Raw genomic sequence first — 19,393 nt, forward strand, 5'->3', positions numbered from 1 at the left:
CTGTCTCCTGGGCTTGAAGTCCTCAGAATGTCCACCGAATAAAACATAATTCTCAAAGAAAAAAAAAAAGTGATTTGAAAGGAATTCCAATCAACTTGGGTTATGTCTGGGGAGTAAGACTGGGAGTTGGAATATGAGAGACTTCCTCTTCCTTATATGAATATTCTATTCAATCTCAATTAGTTTTTAAACCATGAACATGCACTTTTATAATCTATGTCTTTAATAATTACAAAAGAAGGTTTTTAAAAAAGATCTTCCTTACCCCAAGATCAAAGAAATGCTCACCTATACTTACTTTAAATTCATATGTCGGGCTTCCCTGGTGGCGCAGTGGTTGGGGGTCTGCCTGCCGATGCGGGGGACGCGGGTTCGTGCTCCGGTCCGGCAAGATGCCGCGGAGTGGCTGGGTCCGTGAGCCATGGCCGCTGGGCCTGCGCGTCCGGAGCCTGTGCTCCGCAACGGGAGAGGCCACAACAGTGAGAGGCCCGCGTACCACACACACACAAAAAAATCATATGTCTTAAAAAAAATTACTTATATGCTTGAATTAACTCACCCAGGACTATAGAAGGGGATACATACCTAGAATTTGCTGCAGAGAATGACTGTTTCCTTTAAAAACTTTTTGATAAAGGAAACAAAACACTATTTGTAGAAAATCTAGAAGAGGGTGAAGAAGAAAATAAAAACCACTGGCAACCCACAGAAAACCTCAGTTAACATTTTGGGACATTTCCTGCAAGAGACAGGGTACCCATTAAGGTGGAATCTGGAACCTTTTTATAGTCTTTTGCTGATGACTTGATGCCATTTGTGGGGGACAAGGAAGGGGGGTCTGAAAGTTTGGGCTTCTTTTGTCTGGGAAATCCAGCAGAAAGGGTCATACACAATGGTAAGGCAAACGTTCACCCATTGTTCATGGAGAAAAAAGTGAGGTCACCTTAATTCTGCAAGCAGATGTTGCAAACTGAGATATGAAGTGTCCTGCCATAGTGAGGATCAAGTGGTCTTTTAGCCAAACCCTTCCCTGAAGTACAAAGAGAAATTGGTTTCCTGGGAGTGTCTTGAACTCACCTGTGTGTCCCCTGCCACAGAATTATTTCAGATGGAATATTCTGTTTGTGTGGAGGGCACACACAGTCATGTGCGCCGGGGGTGGCTTGTCTGGGCCCAGCACCCCTTAGTAGCACACTGGGGGACCTAGGGACGAGAGCTGCCCACCTTGGAATAGTTGGTAGGGAAGGGCTGGCTCCAGGTACCAGGTATGGCTGATGCTACTTTGCCCTGGTGACTGGCAGTGAGCTTTTTCTCAGGTGGCCCACGTTGCCCTGGGGCCTAAGAGGCCACCTTGCATTTGCAAACACTGCAGGACAGAGCCCAGCAGCAGACTGAGCAGACCCTGGTGACAGAAACATGCACGGATCCTTGGTCTCAGCTTGTAGGAGGTGGAGTCCAGAGTTGAACCCACCATGCCAAGCTCCTTCCCGGAAAGGAAGTAGGATAAATATCCTGTAGGCGAACAATTCTGTTTTAACAAGGAAATGAGGTAATCCATCAGGTTCAAACAGAATAAAGGGCTTAAGAAACCAAGAAATAAAAAGTTAAGAGAAGGATGTAGACTTCTTTGAGCCCGCCTGGCAAGAGGCAGAGATCAGCAGCTTGGTAATAACATCCTTAAGCCCCTAAAAGCAGAAGGGACAGCGGCATAGCTACCTGGAAGCAGAAGATAGAAGAAAATGCGATCCTGACATTTGAAGAAAATCAAGATTTCTGACTCGACCCTTCTCTAAGTCGTGTTAATTTCCTCAATGATGACATCAACTAAGGGAAACAGGAGGGAAAACGGCCAGGTTGGGAGAGGGGTGGGAAGAGCAGAGAGCTGAGGAGAAAGCTGGTCTGGTCCAATTTCCCAATCGTCCATAGATAAGGAAAACCAAGGCCCAGAGAAGGGATGTAACTTTCCCCACACAACCAGACTCAGTGGCTAAGAAAGACTCTTGACGCCCAGTCTAGTGTTCTCCAGCCCTGCCCTTCAGAAGTGATCCAAGGCCAAAAAGGGAGGAGGAGATTAAAGTCCTGGCAGAACAGAGCAAAGTTACACACCCAAAAAGAATCACTCCCACCAGGCTCCATCACTTCTCAGCCTTGGAAAATCACTGAATTTTTTTTTTTTTTTTTGGCTGCGCCATGTGGCATGCAGGCTCTTAGTTCCCCTACCAGGTATCGAATCCATGCCCCTGCACTGGGAGCACAGAGTCTTAACCACTGGACCACCAAGAAATTCCCCCATTGAATGTTTTTGAGCTTCAACGTCTTCATCTATGAAATGAATCAGGAGGCTGGCAATATGGTAGGTATTTAACGGGGAGTTCTTTCACTGCTCTCTGGACCATTCAGGGCTGGAGAGACACTGCTAGTATAAAGGGAGGCGTTAACAACCTCCCCGCCCCTGACCTTCCTTGGGCTGGTCAGAGTACAGGATAGCATCCAGTGGTATAACCGAGTTGTGAACAGGCCCAGCACTACTCCCTGTCCAGGCACCCCTTACCTCAGCTTGGCAAGCCTGTGATGTCAACAAAGACCATGTATTCAGTACAGGGCCCCCTATCTCCATGATGAACTGTCCAGTCCCAGCCACAAGGCCAGGGGTGTTGAGCATGCATGATGCCCAGGTGGCCTCCAGACGTATGTCATGGGGAGACGGTGAGTGCAGACAACGGCAGCGGGTGTGCTCTGGACGAGTCACCCCACATCTTGCAACCTGGGCCGGAAGGAGGCCTTCCTATAGGCTCAACTTGACTGGCCACTGTGAGATGGGCTGGGGCCACCTGGGTCACCTTCAGGTCACTGTCCAACTCCACGCCTAACAGGAAATCCAAGGGCTGGAGGGCGACAACCACTCACCCCATGGCCTTCTCACGTCACACGGAGACCCTTCCACGCCGCCTCATTCCTGGCCTCCCCATCCTAAAGTGAGAATTTGAGAGCCAGGGGAACTTCTGGCTGAAATCTGAGGTAGAAATAGGGGCAAGAAGCTCTGAGGAAAGCCCAAAGTCTGTGGAGAGACTAGAAGGCGGCAAGTTGGAGGCCCAGTTGTGCCTCACTTCACGACAACGGGAGGTGTGGACACTTAACTCTGTCTACTCCTGGGCCCCTGAAGCTCAGAGTCTGCACGTCCCACCTGAGCTGGTATGTCCAGGGTTTGAGCGCACGCCCAAAGACACCCTCCCCATCTTCTTCTCTCCAAGGGGCAGCCCAGCCTTCTGCCCCGCCCAAGCCCTGTGCCAGGGGAATTTCCCCACCCCCAGGCACCATTCCAGGTCTAAACAGACCCCACTTCCCCAACCCTTAGTTACCTTCTAGGGTGACTCCAGCCAGTGGCCCTGGTGGAGGGAGCTGCCTCACAAGGGAGCCTGGAGCAGAGTCCAGGGCCCTGGAGTCCTGCACCCCGGTGCCCACGCAGTCTCCACCTGCCTGTCCATCCCTGAGTCCTCCCACAGAATGAGCTGAGTCAGGGGCAGGGAGGGGCCTCCACGTTTTATTAGGGATACGGCAGAAGCAGAGGCTGGAAGCAGAGCAGCCGCGTTTTTTAACAACAGATAAATTAACCGCAGTGCGGGGATGGGGGGAAGGGGCGCGGGCGGGTGGAGACTGGGCCAGGTGCTTTAATATAAAAAAAAACAACAACAAAAAAGACAACAAATGGGCCCCAAAGACATGGGGCAGGAGAGGGCAGCACCATCCAGACAGCGGAGGGCCAGGGCAGACAGAGAGAAGGCAACTTGACCCCTCGCCCCTGAACTCCACCAGCACGGGGCTTCTGAGGCAGGGGAGCTGCCAGGGTGGGGAGATGGCACGGCTGGTGGGCAGGAAGCCCAGCACCACAAGATGGCTCAGCCTGAAGTGGGAGCTGGGGGCCGGGACACAGCGGCCTCGAACCCCCAGTCCCGCAGAGGAAGAGCCTTACTCTGGGTGAGAGAAGGGACCAAGGGTGGGGTCTCTCCCTGAGCTGAGAGCGGTCATCTCCTCCACAGCAGCGGCGGGCAGTGGGGTGTGCCGAGGACCCCCTTCACCTTCTTGTCCATCTACCTCCTTGGTCCCTTCAGGGAGGGGCCCCACGGGCCCCGAGGGGGCGGGGCGTGAGGCGAGCCGACGCCAGAGCGGGGCGTGGCCGCTGCAACCGCTCAGCCCTGACTCCCGCAGGAGGACAGCGAGTCATAGAGTGAGTCACTGAGAGACTCTGAGGTCTCCAGCCCCGGGGGGCCCCCACTGGCCACTCTCCCTTCCTCGCCCACGTCCGATGTGCTGGGGGTGCGGCTCCCCCCAAACGCTGGGCCCTGGGGCGCAGGAGCTGGGCGGCTGGGCTCCAGGCTCCGCTTTCCGTCCACGTCCACGGGCAGGGCCTGGGGAAGGAGGGAAGGCTCGGGAGGAAGCTCCTCTCACCCCTCCCCGCCTGAGAGGCTCTGCCCACCTGACGGGGGCGCTGCAGAGGAAGCAGGCTGGAGGCGCGACTGAGCACAGTCCTACAGTCCTACCAAGGTTCCGGAAGGGAGAGAAGCCCTTTCCCCAAGAGGGGTGTGAGAAGGTGGGGGTGGGGGGTGGACTGCCCACTCAGTCCTCCTCCCGGACAGGGCTGTACCTCACCCCATGTCGTTCCCTCCTGCCCTCCAGTGCTGTTCCCCTTTCCCCTTCGGCCATGCTCACCATGGGGGTCCTGGGCAGCCCCTCCAGTTGTCGGGGTGGGCATAGGAAAGGGTCAGAGGAGCCGCTGGCTGCCCTCGCGTTGGGGAAGGTCCAGTTCTTGGCCAGCTGGACAGGAGCAGGAGGGCCTGGGTCTTCACAAGGATCTATCCGGGGACAAGGGGAAGGTGGGTGGTGGGTGGAGCTCCCAGAGAGGCCCACCCCCCTGCCCAGGCACTCACCGTGGGGACAGGTCTGATGGCCCCGGTGGCCCGGAGCAGCGGTGAGCAGGGCGGGGAAGGCCGGCATGCTGGGGTGCCGCCCGCTCACCAGCAGCTCCTCTATGCCAGGCACCTCACGCTCCAGTGTGTGGGCACGGCGGGGGACTTTGGTAAGGGGTGGGGGCCGAGCTGGGGGCACCCCGGCCGGGGGCTCCAGCCGTGGCGGCTTGGTCTTGGGAAGATTCTTACTGGGGGTCCCACTGCTGCCATGGTCTGGGGGCGGGAAGGTCCCAATGCCACTGTCCAGAGTTCGAGTCAAAGAGCCACAGGCTGGGGAGGGGAGGGGAAGTCAGGGATGTGAAGCTGCAGGCGGCTCAGCCCCTCTGCTTTCTTCTGGCTTTCTGCCCCTGCCCAGGTTCCACCCTTGGTCTGGGCCCCTCCTGGCCCCACCGGCTCAGTCATCCCTGCCTGCCCTGCCCCACCTCCCCTAGTCCTGGGGAAGAGGGCAGGGCAGGTACCCTATTAGGCAGGGAGGGATTTATTCCTGTGCAGCCCCAGTGCCCACTGATGCTTGGCACCAAGATGCTATAGGGCCTGACACCTGCCGTGGTGACAGGAAGGAGTAAAGCAAGCAGGGGGTAAGGGGCAGGTCCCAGCCTTGGCCCTTGACCCTGCTGACCTGTGAAATGTGAGGTGGGCACTGGCTCAGCCAGACTGTCCTCTGAGGGCATCTCTTCCCGCCTCCCCGGCTCGCTGCTTGGCTGTACAGAGTACAGGAGACCTCAGAGCCCATTCCTCCTCCACCCTAACCCCCTCCATCAGGATCCTTGGAGTATGGGTCTGAGAGTCCTGGCAACCTGCCAGCCCTCAGGAGGCCCTCTCCTCTCCCCATTCTCCTCGGAGACCAGAAAGGCATCCAGCAGCTTCCAGGCCCCAGGGAAGGGGAGCCCTCCAGGCGGTAAGAGACCTGGCAGGGCCACAGAGCCAGGCCCTCCACCCAGCCCGCGCCCCAGGAACTTACCTTCCCAGGAGGTTTTCCGCAGCCCTGAAGAGGGCCCACCAGGCCATTTCGGGGCCCACAGGCCGGCCAGGGGTTCTTGGGGTCAGAGGACACTGGCTGGAAATCGCCATACTCAGGTTTGGGCTCCCGCCAGCTCTTGGGGGGCAGCTCCTTGCCATCCACCCTAGGGGAGGCAGTGCAGATTGCTGTGAGGGAGGCCTGAGCCCACTCACACATTCTGGCCTCCCTCCCTCCAATGGTGCTGGGCCTAGTGACGCACCCACTGCTCCCTGCCCCTGGGGAAGAGGACATATCCCTGGTGGCTTCCCACATCCACCTCTCCTGACACCAGCAACAGGCCAAGACCCCAGGTAAAACTCCAGAGGATCAGCAGGGGCAGGGAATATGGGAGAACTCCCCCAAAGCTACCCAGGGTCAAGCCTAGAGACCTCTCCAACAATGTCTGCCGGTAGAGAGCAGACTCGGTCACATACTGGTCCACATGTGACACACCCTGCCTACCCCAGCTGACTTTGAGCGCACTTGCTGTCCAAACCACACCCTACCTGGAGCCCGATTCCTGAGGACATTCTGCCTTACCTGGCCCAGACACAGCAGCCCCAAGATGGGGTAGCCCCTTCTCTAAACCACAGCTCCTTTTGCTGAGTCTGTGGCAGGTGCCAAAGGGCAAGATGGGAAGGGAGCCCTCCTTTTTCTACAGGATAGAAAACCCCGGAGGGAGAAGACCTGCATCAGCCCAGTTAGGTACCAGCAGTCCCTTAACTACTGCAATGCTGCACCTCAGACAGGCTGCCTCACCTGACTCAAGACAGTCCAAGAAAATGTGGACTGTTAACTCTTCTTAAATGAGAAACTGGGTCTCAGCAAGTTGAATATCAGCCAGCCATAGAGGAGGGGAGCTGGGACACAAACCCCTGGCCCCTTGTTCGAGGCCCCAGTCTCTCCTCTGGGCCAGGCCGTTAACCCTCAAGATGCTTTGGTGCCATTTCATTTGACCTCCTACATCCTTTGACCTCTGGGAAGCCCTAGTTCCTGGGAAAGGCAGTCCCAACCCCAGGGATGCCCGTGTAGGGACCTGCCAGCTGGTCCCAGGCTCTCACCTGTTGAGCAGCTGCTGCATGAAAGTGTCCGCACCCTGGTACATGCCGGCCAGCTGGCCCTGCACCTGCCCCAGGCCTGCACCGGGCCCTGGCGCTGGTCCCCCGGGCCGTGGCCGGGCCCTGCTGCTCAGGTAGGCCTTCTCCTCCTCCAGTGCCCGGCGCAGGTCTTCTGCCTTGGCCATCAGCTTGGAGATGTTGAGGCTCTCGGCCTCCAGCTTCCGGGCTTCCATCTTGACCTCCTTCCGGAGCGGGGAGCCCCCGCCAGCCCCTTCCTTGCCCTTGGCGGCCTCTGTGCGGCGGTTCAGCGCTGGCAGCTTGCTCTTCTTAAGGCCGAACCAGCTGGCGATGCTGCTAGCGTTGCGGTGCTTGGCCTCGGTGCCGGGGGCCCGCTCCTGGCCCTGGAGCCGCAGCATGTTCTCCTCGATGCCCTTCATCACCTTCTCCTCAATGGCCGAGTGTGGGGCCCGCCCCTCAGGGCCTGGGCCTGGGTCGGCAGGGCCAGGTGCTGGGGGTGTGGGCTGGGCCGTAGTGCCGCTGCAGTCTGCCCAGGGTGGGCCCTTCCCCTTGTCAGGTTTGGGGGGCTCCTTGGTGGCTGGTGGGGCCACAGGTCGGGGCACCACCTTGGTGGGCGACTTAGAAGGCAGCTTTGTCGGGCTGCCATGGGGACTCTTATTGGGCTTGCCGAGGCTGGGGGTTGAGGTTGGCACTTTGGCAGGGGTGCGGGGTACCTGGGGGCACAGGGCCCCTGCCAGCCGGCTCTTGGCCAGCTCCACTTTGGTGAGGCAGCTCCTTGGTGAGACAGGCTCCAGGTCCACCCGGGCCCCCATGGAGTGGGAAGAGTAGACTCGGGACCCAGGGTCCCCCAGGAGCCCAGATTCCTGTTGCTTCAGGCTGCTTGTGCCTAAGGCCACGGCCCCCCGCAGGGCCCCCTTGGCTTCTGGCTGCTCAGGGGGCCTGGAGGCAGAGGGCGCTGTGTCTCCAGTGCTCTCCCCTGACTTCCCTCCTCCCCGGGCCTTCTCGGTGCCAGGCCTAGCTGGCACCCCATTCTTTTCTGGGCCCTGGGGCCCCTCGGGGCCAGTCTTCAGTTTCCCCAGGGCTGCTAGTCTGTCCCGCAGAGGTGTGTAGCCAGGATCCCCAGGTCGCCGGCCTGGCCCCTGACCAGGTTTCTTGGACGAGCTGCCGGGGGTCCTGCGGCCAGGGTGGGGAGACTCCGAGCCTGCCTTGTCCAAACTCTTCTCCTGGGCACTCTCATAGGGGCAGGATTCTGGGTGGCAAGGGCTGGAGGGGACTCCAGGGCTTCTGAGGACCTCAGGGGCCCGTGGCACCTCCAGAGTTAGTTGTGGGTAGGTGGGCACCTGCAGCGGAGATGGAGGTGGCTCTGGGGAAGGCCCCCTAAAGGTGCTCCGGGAAAGGTCCAGAATGTTCTCGTAGCAAGGAGACACCACTGGTCCCGGGGAAAGCGTAGTGGACAAGGCTGGCTGGGGAGGTCTGAGCTGTGCAGAATCTGGGGTTGTGGGGCAGGGTGACGGGCTGGTGGGCAGACCCTGCACCCCCTCTGGGGACAGCTCTCCTCCGCCCAGACCCCTGCGGGCCGGCAGCGGGGAGGGGCTGCCGTCTGAGCCACTGTTCCGACAGGGGATTCGGGAGTTCCGGGGGAGCTGGGGGCTGAGCTGGGGGCCCCCTGGGCTGGGTACCTTCTCTGAGGCTGGAGGCAGCTTTAGAAACTTGAGACCTCTGGCTGGAGAGGGCAGAAGGGGTCCTTGGGCTTCCCCGGGAGAAGGGGAGCCAATTTGGAGCTTGCTTTTCACCTGAGATGAGGAGTGGGGGTGGCCAGACCGTGAGCCCAGGGGGGCGTCCCCTGCACCCATGAACACGCTGAGGAAGGGGAGGGGCCCCTGGCCCTCTGAGGTAGCACCAAAGCCCGGCCTGTGGGCCTCCGGGGTACCCCCTCCCCAAGCTGACTTGGGGAGGCCTTTGGACTTGGACAGCTGTTGGGGCCCCTGGTCTGGGGAGGATGGCTGCCTGGGACCCGGCTGTTCCCCGCCGAGTGGGCAAGCAGCCCCGGCCAAGAAGGCCTGTAGGTAAGACTCTGTGTCCTCAAGGAGCTGGCCCAGGTTCAACTGTTTGCGGGCCAGGGCCCCGAGCAGGGTGTCAGGGCTGGGTGCCTCGTTGGGGTCACCTGCCTCATCAGAAGAGGAGGAGGAGCTGCTGCCTGGGGCGCAGGGTGGCCCGGAACCGGTGCCCTGGGCCTGTGGGGAGCCCCTACTAGGGCCCCAGGGCCGCCCAGCACTCTCTTCCTCCCCTGGGGCCCCTAAGAGGCGCTCCCAGTGCAGCAGGCCTCCCAGGCTACCAGGACCTAGTAGCAGGTAGGGGGCCCAGGGAGAGGGTTCAGGCTGAGGTGGGCCACATAGCTCGCCATTGATGGGCTCTGGGGAGCTGGAACCCTCGCCTGGAGGCGGCCAGGGGGTGGCAGGTGAGCACAGAAGCAAGGGGTCAGTCTCTTCCAGGGCTCTCAGCACCTCCAGGATCTGGGCTTTCTTTCGAAGGAACGGGGATAGGGCCTCCAGCGCTGGGGGTGGGGCGGCCGGGGGTCCTGGGCCTCCTGGCCGCAGCTGCTGCTCCCAACACACCTTGGGGGAGAAATGGCATGAGGAGGAGACTGTGTGCAGGCCGGGGACCCGAGCTGGCATAACTGAGTATGCCAGGAACAGAGCTGGCCTGGTTTGTCTGTGTCCCCAAAAAGGAACTGATAGCTTCTGGGATATGCTGGAAAGCTTCCTCAGGAGTCTCTGAGTCCGGGTTACCCCAACTGTCCTTCCTGGCACACCTGGGGTTGGGTGGGCACCCATCTCCCTTTCTGGTTATCTCAGCACCACTTGCTACCAGTATTTGTGGGTCAACAGGGCTGACCACCTACAACCCTGGTATCTATGTTTGCCCCAGGGGAGGGAGGCCTGTCCATTTCTCAGGCTCCAGAAAGAACACAGACTCAAGAAAGGGATGTGATGTGGCCAAGTCCTAAGTCAGTTGCTGCAGGCAAGCCCGGGCCTCCTCAGGTCAGGCAGCTGTCCTGCTGAGCTGATCCCCGTGGAGAAGCAGACTGGGAATGACTCCATTGCAAACCCTTTCCTGCTTCTCCCAGGCCCCTTCTTAGGCCCCGTCTAATCTGGTACAGTGGTTAACTACATGGGCTCTAGAGCCAGATTGTAGGGGTTCAAGACCTAGGTCTACTGCTTAACCAGTTATATGACTTTCAGCAAGTTATTTAATCTCTAAGCTTCATTGTATCACCTGTAAAATAGGATGGTGATTATGTTTAATCTCACAAAATAAGATGAATGAAACCAGATATGCAAAAGAATGAATGAGTAATAGTTCTGCACTGGGATAAGTAAATATGTATATGATTATAAATTTATGCCAAAAATTACCAAAAAAAGAATATAAATGAGATCCGGGTGTCCAGCACAGTGCCTGGCACAGACTAAGAGCTCAGGAAGTATTAACTGTGGGTCTGACTGCTGCACTATAACGCCTTTGCTCACGAGACCAGTGGCTGGGGGTGGGGATCTGTTTTTCTTGGTACGAGGCTGACAGCTGAGGGCTCACACCCAGCCTGGACAAGAATCTGTGTGCCCGGAAGCAGCCCTTCCCCTGGGACTCATTAGGAAACAGCCGTGAAGCACCGGCTGACGAGCCCGGAGCCAGCAGAGCCACAGACCACAGTGCCCAGCGCTCCTACCTCTCTCTGCCCAGCACAGCGCCCCAGAGGCAGCAAGGTGGCCGGTCCCTCAGCGGAGCTCAGGGAGGGAGAGGCTGGTGGCTCTGAAGGCAGCTGGAGTGGGGCGAGTGGGATCTGCAGGGGAGAGGCGAGGTTAGCGCAGGTGCTGTCCGTCCCAGGTCCCTACTCCCACAGGAAGCTATGGCTTCCCATCCAGGGGCAGGGAAACATTCTTCCAAGTCTGTTCCTTGGGTGACATCTCCCGGCCCAAGGTGTGGCTCTCACCACTTGGTCAGAGGAGCCTCGGGAGACCACAGCACAGGTAGATTGAAGATGTGCAAGCCCAGGTGGCCGGGAGGTGGGACAGGGTAGGGAGATCTGGAGAAAGAGGAGTGCCCCTGGGCCAGCAGGCAGTGGCAGGCCTAACCCAGGTGTCCAGCGAGCCTCCAGGACCCTCTGCTTTTCTGAGGGTCCTCCTCCCTGATTACAGAGAGGGTGAGCCTCGAGGCCCCTTCTTGTTCTGACTACCCGTGACCCAGCATCCACGGGGTTGGCTGAGACTAAGGGAAGAGGCATTTGTTACTGGGTCCTGGAAAAGAGATGGTGGGAGTTATCACTTCTGTCTCCCCTGAATGGCCTCATGTGAAATCTCTGCTCTGAGGATTACAAAAGTAGTATTGTTTTTGGCTGCACCACACGGCATGTGGGATCTTAGTTCCCCAACCAGGGATCAATCCTACGCCCCCTGCAGTGGAAGAGTGGAGTCCTAACCACTGGACCACCAGGGAATTCCCACAAAAGTAGTACTTAATCATGGATCACTTCTCTCTCATTCCCCTTCTGCTAGGCATGTCGACTAGATACAAGTCAGCTTTAACTCTCCCCGTCTCATTCTCCATGGCTGTTAAATCCTGTCTCTGCGGTGTCTCTGCCTCCCCTCCAGCCTGGCCAGCTGCAGCCTCTCCTGCGGCCCACGATCCTCACACCTCTAGCCTGCTCAGCATTTCAGTCTCTCTGACCTGGCTGGGTGGCTTTTCAATCTCCTGTGTACCAGGCAGCCTAAAGCATCTTTTTCTTCTTTGTCTAAAGCGTCTCTGTACTCATAGCCTCCTCTGCCTGCCCACTGCCTCCAGAGACAAGTCTGAAGCCCTCTGCCGGCATTCCGGCCGGGCCTGCTGGTTCTTCCCTGACACCATCCCCAGCTCTCTCTCTCACTCACTCTTTACACATCCTTTGCTCAAGTCCAGCTAAACAACTCTCGGCTCCCTAGGATTCCCTGCTCTGTTCCTTCCACAGGAAACCCCTTCTCCCAGACCCCTACTGCAGTCTTTTAAAATCTCCCATCCATCAGGGCCCAGGTCTGACGTCACCTCCTTCAAGGAACCCTCCCCAGCCCATCTCTGATGGCCTCTCTGCCCCTTGGGCTCTTGGTCAGCAGTGTCACACTCTGTAGCCCTGCCTTAGTGTCCAGCATCCCCAGCTCTCAGCGGTTACGTTCGCTCTGCACAGGCCACAGCTCTGTCCAATTCTGTTGGCAAAGGCACTGCTCACAGTAAGAGCTTAATTAGCATTTGCTCAATGGAGCCTCCATCCTAGCGAAGCACAACTTGGAAATAACATTAATAATGACAACTAGCCACCAGTCATTGACTATGTACTATGGGCCAAGCACTAGATATTATCTCATTTAATCCTCACAACAACCTGCAATAGAGGTATTTTTATCCCCATTTATAAGGGAAAAAACCTCTGGTTTGTGTGGTTAAATAATTTACCCAAGGTCGCACAGCTAAGAATTAGATAAGTTAGGGACCCAACCCAAGTTTATCTGAGGCCAAGGTTCGTGCTCTTTCCATTATGTCATGTTACTTCTGGGAAAGATCAATCTATGGTCCCAAACCCCAAAATTCATTTTAAAATTCCCAATTCAAATCCCAGAATTCATTTAAGTAAAAAACAAATGATTTCAGGATGGCCTACACCTCTGTTATCATCAGTCACTGAGAAGGGTATGGACAACAGGGTAAACTTGGCTGGTGTGGGTCAGGTCTCTGGGGATTCCTGGGTCAACCCTACAGTAGGGACAGACCCAAGGCAGGGGGAGCTGCAGAGTCACTGCCGCTGATTCACCCAGGTCTGCACCGGCCTGGTGAGACAGGGGCTGTGGAAAGGCCATGGTGGTGAGACGCTTTCTCTGCCAGGGGTCAGGTTTCCCAGAGAGCTGAGGGCATCCTGCTCAGGATCTGGGGGCCAAGAGCTGCCTGGTTTGCATCACAGACACACAAATTCAGACATACACACAAGGCGTTTCTCTTCTTGTCAAGGTCGGGGTGGGTTGGCGGTGTGCTGGTTGACCTCAGAACCCACCGTTCACCTCAGGTACCTGGAGCCGCTCCTGACCCACCCAGGTCTCACCCCATCCTTGGGGCTTCCTGACAGAGTGGACCCCAAGTGACATCTTAACTGAGCCCAGGACTTATTCCCAGTAGCCTCCTGCTTCTCCTGGGTAAGGCAGGTTTCAGGGCTAGAAGCAGGGACAGCGTCTGCAGCCATGCTTGGGTCAGTGGGTGAGCACATGCAGCTAGGCATGCAGAGAGTCATCCAGGTGAAGTGCCTTTCCTGACCTCTCTGTGACACCAAGCATTGGGTGCCTTACACCTGGCCCCACCCCTGCCCCTGGCCAAGAAGAAGGCAACGCAGTGGCCAAAGGGGCCCCTTGGGAGCTCGAAATAATGGCATTTTCAGCCTCCACCCATCTGAAGGAGGAGGAAGCAAGGATCTTTTCTGTCAACATGAAGGGATACAGTCCAGCTGGGCGGGGAGCACCTGGGAGGTGGGGGAGAGCCAAGCTTAAGGGAACTCAGGAAGTTTCTCCCTCATCTAAGGCTCAGATCTATCAGGCTAGGTCGGCCTGCCCTGGATGGCCCCAGGCCCCAGAATGGAGGGCAATGGCTGACGGCCTACTTCTGTAGGTGTCTGAGAGAAGAGAGGGTGATGATATTGACAGGGCTGGGGGGAGGCAGGAAGCCGAGATGTGAGGAAGGAAGGAGTATCTCTTGTGCCCACCTGAGGGAGGGAGCCTGCTGTGAGCTGAAGTTTCTGCTGAAACAGGGCGCTCAGCATCTGGTTCTGCCGTTCCAGGTCAAATACCCTCTTCTTCAGCTTGATGCACTCCTCCCGCAGGTCCTGCCACCCCCGGGAGGTGGAGGAAGACAAAGAGAGGATGGTGGGGAGAGGGAGAGTGGTATGAGCACAGTCGCCTTCATCAGAGCAGCGGGCACTCCTGCTGGGCATGCCCTTCTCTTGCAACCTCCTTCTTTGAGGGAGCTGACCCTGCCTATGTTTATGGCTATCACATCTTCTGGGGATGGTAAATTTTCTAACGTTTACCACCCCTGGTCAGAGGTAATTCCGTTCCCTTTGGCAACTTTCACAATCCTGGAGCCAATCCCCTGCCTCTTAGAAAGCACACGTCAAAGAAGGGCCCATATAAGGCAGAGGAAGACCTGGGGGTCAGAGTGGCCCACATGTCAAGAAATTACCCACACTACTTGAGTAAATATTTAGATGTCACCTTATGCTTACAACATCAACATTGCTATCAGGGCCATCGAAACCTGGAGAAACTAGCTGGGGCCAGGATAACAGAAGGATTCAAGCCCAAATCAAAGTTACCATAGCTCAGAGACTTGGCCTTACCTAGCCAAGTATGGACTGTCCAAGACAGAGAAAGGGGACTTCACTGGAGGGCCAAGACGCCATTTCCACCCTCCTCTATTCCCTATCTAAACAGGTACAGGGGTCCACAGGAAGAACCTCCCCTGCTGTACCCAGGGCCTCCTCCCAGGGCATCTAGGCTCAGGGCAGAGGGTGAGAAAGTCTCTTGTGGCCTTTTACCTTTTGGTTCAGCAGCGCCTGCACCACATGGTTGGCAACCTGGGGACAGAAAGGCAGAGCTGAGGAAGAGCTGTCAGCCAACCCAGCCTCTGCCTGGAATTGACAAGCTATCCGCCCTGTGGGGAGCATCAGTTCCACAGACCTCGTCCAGACAGCGCTCGTAGGTCTCCCGCTGGTTTTCATTGGCCTGGGCGAGTGCCGAGTTCTCTGCCTGCAGGAAGGAAGAGGAGGGCAAATAGGAAGCTAAGGGATCATTCTTCCCCCGGGCAAGTCCCTCTTGGGGAAGGGGAGGCAAGGAGCCTACTAGCTCTACCCCTGCCCCAGCTCTTGGCTCTGGTCTGATTCTGCCAGGGGGAGGCCTGCAGACCCAGGGCATGAAGAAGGCAGAGCTGAGATGGCTGGTTTTTTGTTACCCCAACTTCAGTCAGTGAGGCTGCAGGGGCTGGGGAGACAGAGCAACCAGGAGGACCGAAGGTGGGAGGTGCCAAAAGTAACCCTTATTTCCCTGGGGAGAGGGCAGAGGAGCCTGGAGGGAGGAGGGCAGGGTCTTAGGAATGTAGTAAAAGGCCTAGTTTAAGGATCCATGTCTTTGTCCCTCAACTCCTGAGACCTTTCTGTGGCCTCTGCGGCCACCCCTTTCCTAGAGCAGGGGCATGAAAGGGGAGAAGAGGGGTAAAGAAGGGAGACATTCTGGGGGTTAGGATGGCCCCCCCCTTGCGCATGCCTCTTGTCCTGTGCTGGCACGCAGGCTGCAAAGAGCAAGGAAAGGGGTTCTCAGAGGGGCTCTGCTAAAGAAACGTTCAGCTCTGCTCCAGCCTGGCAAAGCAGGCTGAGAGGAAGGCCCCCCGCACCCCAGAACCCACCCAAGCTCCCCAGGGCTCTGGCCAGCACTGCTGCCCCCTGCCGCCCCGTGCCCCACCTCCAGCTCCCGCAGCCGGTGCAGGAGCTCCTGGCAGGTGCCCGGCTCCATGCTGCCCTCACCACCCTCTCCTGGCTTCGGGTTTCCAGGGCTCCCGGCCGGCTGGTCCATGGCCTCGGACATCAGGCCCTGGGGACAAGTGAGAGAAGCCCCGCAGGCTACTCCAGGGCATGGGGAGATGAGCGGAGGCGGAGGAGGACAGAGATGAAAGTTGTCAGTATTCTCGGAGTTTGGATCAGTGTGACCCCCGTGCCACGGACACTGTAACAACTCAGGGCCAGGCTAAGACTCCTGCTCACGGGACAGATACATAGACACACTCTTCCCATCTCAAGAACAGAGACCATTGTTTTATAAAACCCATAATTGCTCTCGCCCTCTCACAGGTCACACAGACACTGGCCAGGAGCCAAGAAACCTGAATTCTCTGCTGACGCTGGCCTCAGACTGGCGCCCGGTATCCTCTCGGGCAGAGTGGGAGGTGGCCTGCAGGTCTCCAAGACTCCCTGCTTGCAGCGAGGCCCCGGGGGACCAGCCTCTGTGCATGCTGGGCCCTCCGCAGGGGTCTCTTGACACCTACCCCCCTACTGCTTGGCCAGCTCCTTCCTATTCATTCTCCAGGGCCCCCACTCCAAGGCCGGGTCAGGTACTGCTCCCGCACGGCTCTGTGACTGTCCCCCAAGACTCTGCGAGGGCAGGGTCACTGTCTTCACTTCACTGTCCACACTCACACTTCTTGGTGTGATACGTGGCGTATAAGAGACAGACTGACAGCTGTACAGACTAGTGTGTCAACGCCTGAGCACACAGAGCCAGGGTTCTGACCTGTATCGCATTATGTGATCCCCGCCCCCCGCCCCCAAACTGTTGTCATAGTGACTGGCTTTACCTGATTAGCCCTCACCTTCCATCTGAGTTTCAATTTCTCCGCTAGAGGAAAGTACTCATTTCCTTCCTCTGCACAAATATTGCAGAAATTTCCAGTAGATGGGAAACCCTTCCTAACATAAAAGGTGGGAGGCCCCCAGTCTACCACCAACTACTTGCCTCCCTGACCCACTGCAGCTCCCACAAAAGGGGCTTAGCACTTTTGGACCAAGGAAGAGAGGAGCCCTCGGCAGCTATCAGGCATCTGAATGCTCTTCCCTCCCGTGGGGCACAGGGGCTGCCTCTCCCACCCCAGCCCTCCTCCTCCAGTCCCCACCACCAGCGCGCACAGGCTCCACAGCCTCTCACCTGTCTCTGCCTTCTCACCCAGGCTGGCACACTCATGCAAGCAGCCAGAATGGTCACCTTGCCTGTGGAGACATAGAGGGAGACGATGTCAGCCATGCATTTATTGGGTTCCTGCGGCCTGGCATCCCGGGCCATAGGGATAAACAAGCTAGAGAAAGCCCTGCCTTTATGAGGCTCCCATTCTATTGGGGGAGGCAGGTAATACCAGATAAACCAATGAACAGACATCAGGTTCCAAGAAGGCTCTGGAGGTGACAGCAAGGCAGAGACCTGAATGAAGGCTGGATGAAATCCTGGAATGGGAAAAGCATTCCAGGCAGAGGAAAGAGCCAGTGCAAACATCCCCAGCTCTCAGCCAGAGGGGAATGAACAGCCACACAGCCCTTCCAAAATTCTTCTCTAATCCTCATAACCACAAAGGGAATTAAGTGCTATTATCAACACCTATATGTGAGATGAAGAAACTGAGGCACAAGCTATACCACATACCCAGAGTGCACCCTGTGTGCTGGCGCTTTCTCACGCATCATCAATCGCATCCGATTCTCCTACTGACCTCAGAAAAGGAGGGCAAGGCGGGGGTGCCAGCCTGGTCTGCAGCACGCTCCAGAGGCAAAGGATGCTGCCCACATCATATGGCAGGTTCACAAAGCACAGTGGACGGGCCTGGGTCCCCCCTTCCTATGCAACCTCTCTGTACACACACGTTGTACTGTGTGCTCTGTGTAGTTGGTCCCGGTGCTCTCAGAGCTTTGCAGTTAGAGAGATCTGGGTTAGAATCTGACTCTGCAAAATCTGTTCCTCACCTGTAAAATGGGGATAAGAATACTTAGTCCAAAGGGTTGTTGGAGCATGAAGTGAGATATGTAGAGTGTCTTGCATGGACTCAATAAATGGAGGCTTTTCACGTTTTGGAGCCCACTGCTACTTCAGCGGTTCACTTGCAAGTGGACTCTGAGTCCCAGGCCCGTCACCCAGGGGGTCTGAGCAGGAGGGTCTCCTGAAGATGTGAGGTGCTGCCCCTCTGCCCTGCCCTCAGGGGCCTCCTCCTCTTCAACCCCGTCCCTGCCAGCCCTCCAGCTGCAGGGCCAGCCCAGTCCTCATTCTTCTCTGCCTGATACCCTAGAAAGAGAAAGGGTAACAGCAGAAAGGGAGAATGCTCCTTTCTGGGTGGGATGGGGGAGGGAGAGAGAACAAGCATGTGTGCACAATAATGGGAAGGGGGCTTCTGAAAACCAGAATAAAAGGAAAAACTGTGTAATGCTTATTTTTTAACACTCTGCCACAATCTAAAGTCCTTTGTTATTTTAACATCATAAAAATGTATCAAGTATAACTTCATTTTGCTCTCAACATTATCATGCTTGATATATTTAGAAATGGACAGGCCTCGAAAGAAACGAAAAAAATTCAGGAAAAATCCTCCTTCCCACATACACAAATAGAGGTTAAAACCAAAAAAGGCCTCGGGTTACCTCCACCATTGGACCAGTTCCAGGCCACCCCACATCACCCATCTCTGGGCCACCATCCTCTTGCCAGGCAGAGGCTCCCACTGCTCTAGGAGAGGCCTGTCCCCACAGATCACCAGTGTCCCCTCAGCCCCCTCACCACTTAGTTCCCCAGTGGACACCTCCAGGAGTAGAGGGGCTGGGGTGGGGAGTGTAAAAAAAAAACAGGGGGATGAAGGAGGGGAGTAGGAGGCACAGGGCAGTGTCTGGAGGCCAGAAAAGGGAAAGATAAAACAGTAGAAACCTCGAGTCTTTGTTTTCTTCACACAACAAAAACCAAACTAAGGGTGAAGGTGGTTTAGGAGGGTATCTTATCCTAAAAAAAATAAAATAAAATAAAAATAAAAAAGCATCCCGCTTAGGCATGAGGCCCAGACTGCGAGGGCTGGCTGTGCAGTAGGTATATGTGGCTTTGCGTGTTGAGGAGGGCAGAGACCCAACACACCCCACAAAGCCAACTACTGCCACCCTCCTGATCTGAGCCCCTGGGGATCCCAGGGCAGGGAGGCCTGAGTCCCACTGTGACCTAGGGGAGACCCTCCGAGGGACAAGCCCCCTGCGTGCAGCAACTTGGTCATGGGGGTGGGTCTCCGTATCCTGAGCAGGGCCTGGGAGAGGCTCCGGAGATGTCGGCTGAAGGCAGGCTGGGACTCAGCCCCACTGCCCTCTGCCAAAGTGGTCCAGCCAACTCAGGGCGACGGGTTTTCTCTGTGTCTGCAGGGCCACAAGCAGAGGGCAGGCAGGAAGCTGTCAGCCTGGGTTGCTGAGTCACTGGGAAGAGGCCTGCATTTAAACTTGGCGCTGGGGAGACAACGCACGCACGCTGTGAGCAGGGTGAGTTTGAGCTCAAGATTTCTATGATGAAAAGAAAACTTCCTGCATCTTTACCCTCCTCTAGGGAACATTAAGATCGAGAGAGAGAATACCACCTCTAGCTCCCAATCTGAGCCCAATTAGGAATTTGGCCCTTCAGAGTCTGGGTTTTCGACCCAAATCTCATGAGAAAAAACAAACACACAAAAAAAAACCCCAAAAAAAACTCAGGTCGGTTCCCCAGTGGCTGTCCCTGCAGGGTCAGTGGGAC

General features: G+C 56.8%; 1 protein-coding gene across 15 annotated transcripts in view; it reads right to left on the reverse strand.

The window, feature by feature from the left end:
• Nucleotides 1-3,383: 3,383 nt before the first annotated feature.
• The window catches only part of NCKAP5L (NCK associated protein 5 like), a 43,437-nt gene continuing 27,427 nt past the window's right edge, over nucleotides 3,384-19,393 (reverse strand). For 2 of the 15 annotated variants that reach the window (XM_029204848.1, XM_029204847.1), the window contains exons 2-13: nucleotides 17,355-17,604; nucleotides 16,799-16,860; nucleotides 15,563-15,691; nucleotides 14,786-14,854; nucleotides 14,644-14,682; nucleotides 13,813-13,932; nucleotides 10,768-10,881; nucleotides 7,026-9,655; nucleotides 5,926-6,088; nucleotides 5,584-5,665; nucleotides 4,708-5,234; nucleotides 3,385-4,406 (exon numbers count right to left, since the gene is read on the reverse strand). In XM_029204848.1, coding sequence (XP_029060681.1) covers nucleotides 4,188-4,406; nucleotides 4,708-5,234; nucleotides 5,584-5,665; nucleotides 5,926-6,088; nucleotides 7,026-9,655; nucleotides 10,768-10,881; nucleotides 13,813-13,932; nucleotides 14,644-14,682; nucleotides 14,786-14,854; nucleotides 15,563-15,691; nucleotides 16,799-16,834 — 4,128 coding nt within the window. In that variant the 5' untranslated portion in view covers nucleotides 16,835-16,860; nucleotides 17,355-17,604 and the 3' untranslated portion in view covers nucleotides 3,385-4,187. Of the gene's footprint in view, nucleotides 4,407-4,707; nucleotides 5,235-5,583; nucleotides 5,666-5,925; nucleotides 6,089-7,025; nucleotides 9,656-10,767; nucleotides 10,882-13,812; nucleotides 13,933-14,643; nucleotides 14,683-14,785; nucleotides 14,855-15,562; nucleotides 15,721-16,798; nucleotides 16,861-17,287; nucleotides 17,308-17,354; nucleotides 17,863-19,393 lie in introns of those variants that run through there. The other 13 variants (XM_029204846.1, XM_029204849.1, XM_029204856.1 and 10 more) reach the window with 12 other exon arrangements.

This window comes from Monodon monoceros, unplaced genomic scaffold (genome assembly GCF_005190385.1).
Source record: "Monodon monoceros isolate NGI ecotype Baffin Bay Population unplaced genomic scaffold, NGI_Narwhal_1 Super_Scaffold_6, whole genome shotgun sequence".
In the NCBI taxonomy this organism is placed as follows: Eukaryota; Metazoa; Chordata; class Mammalia; order Artiodactyla; family Monodontidae; genus Monodon; species Monodon monoceros.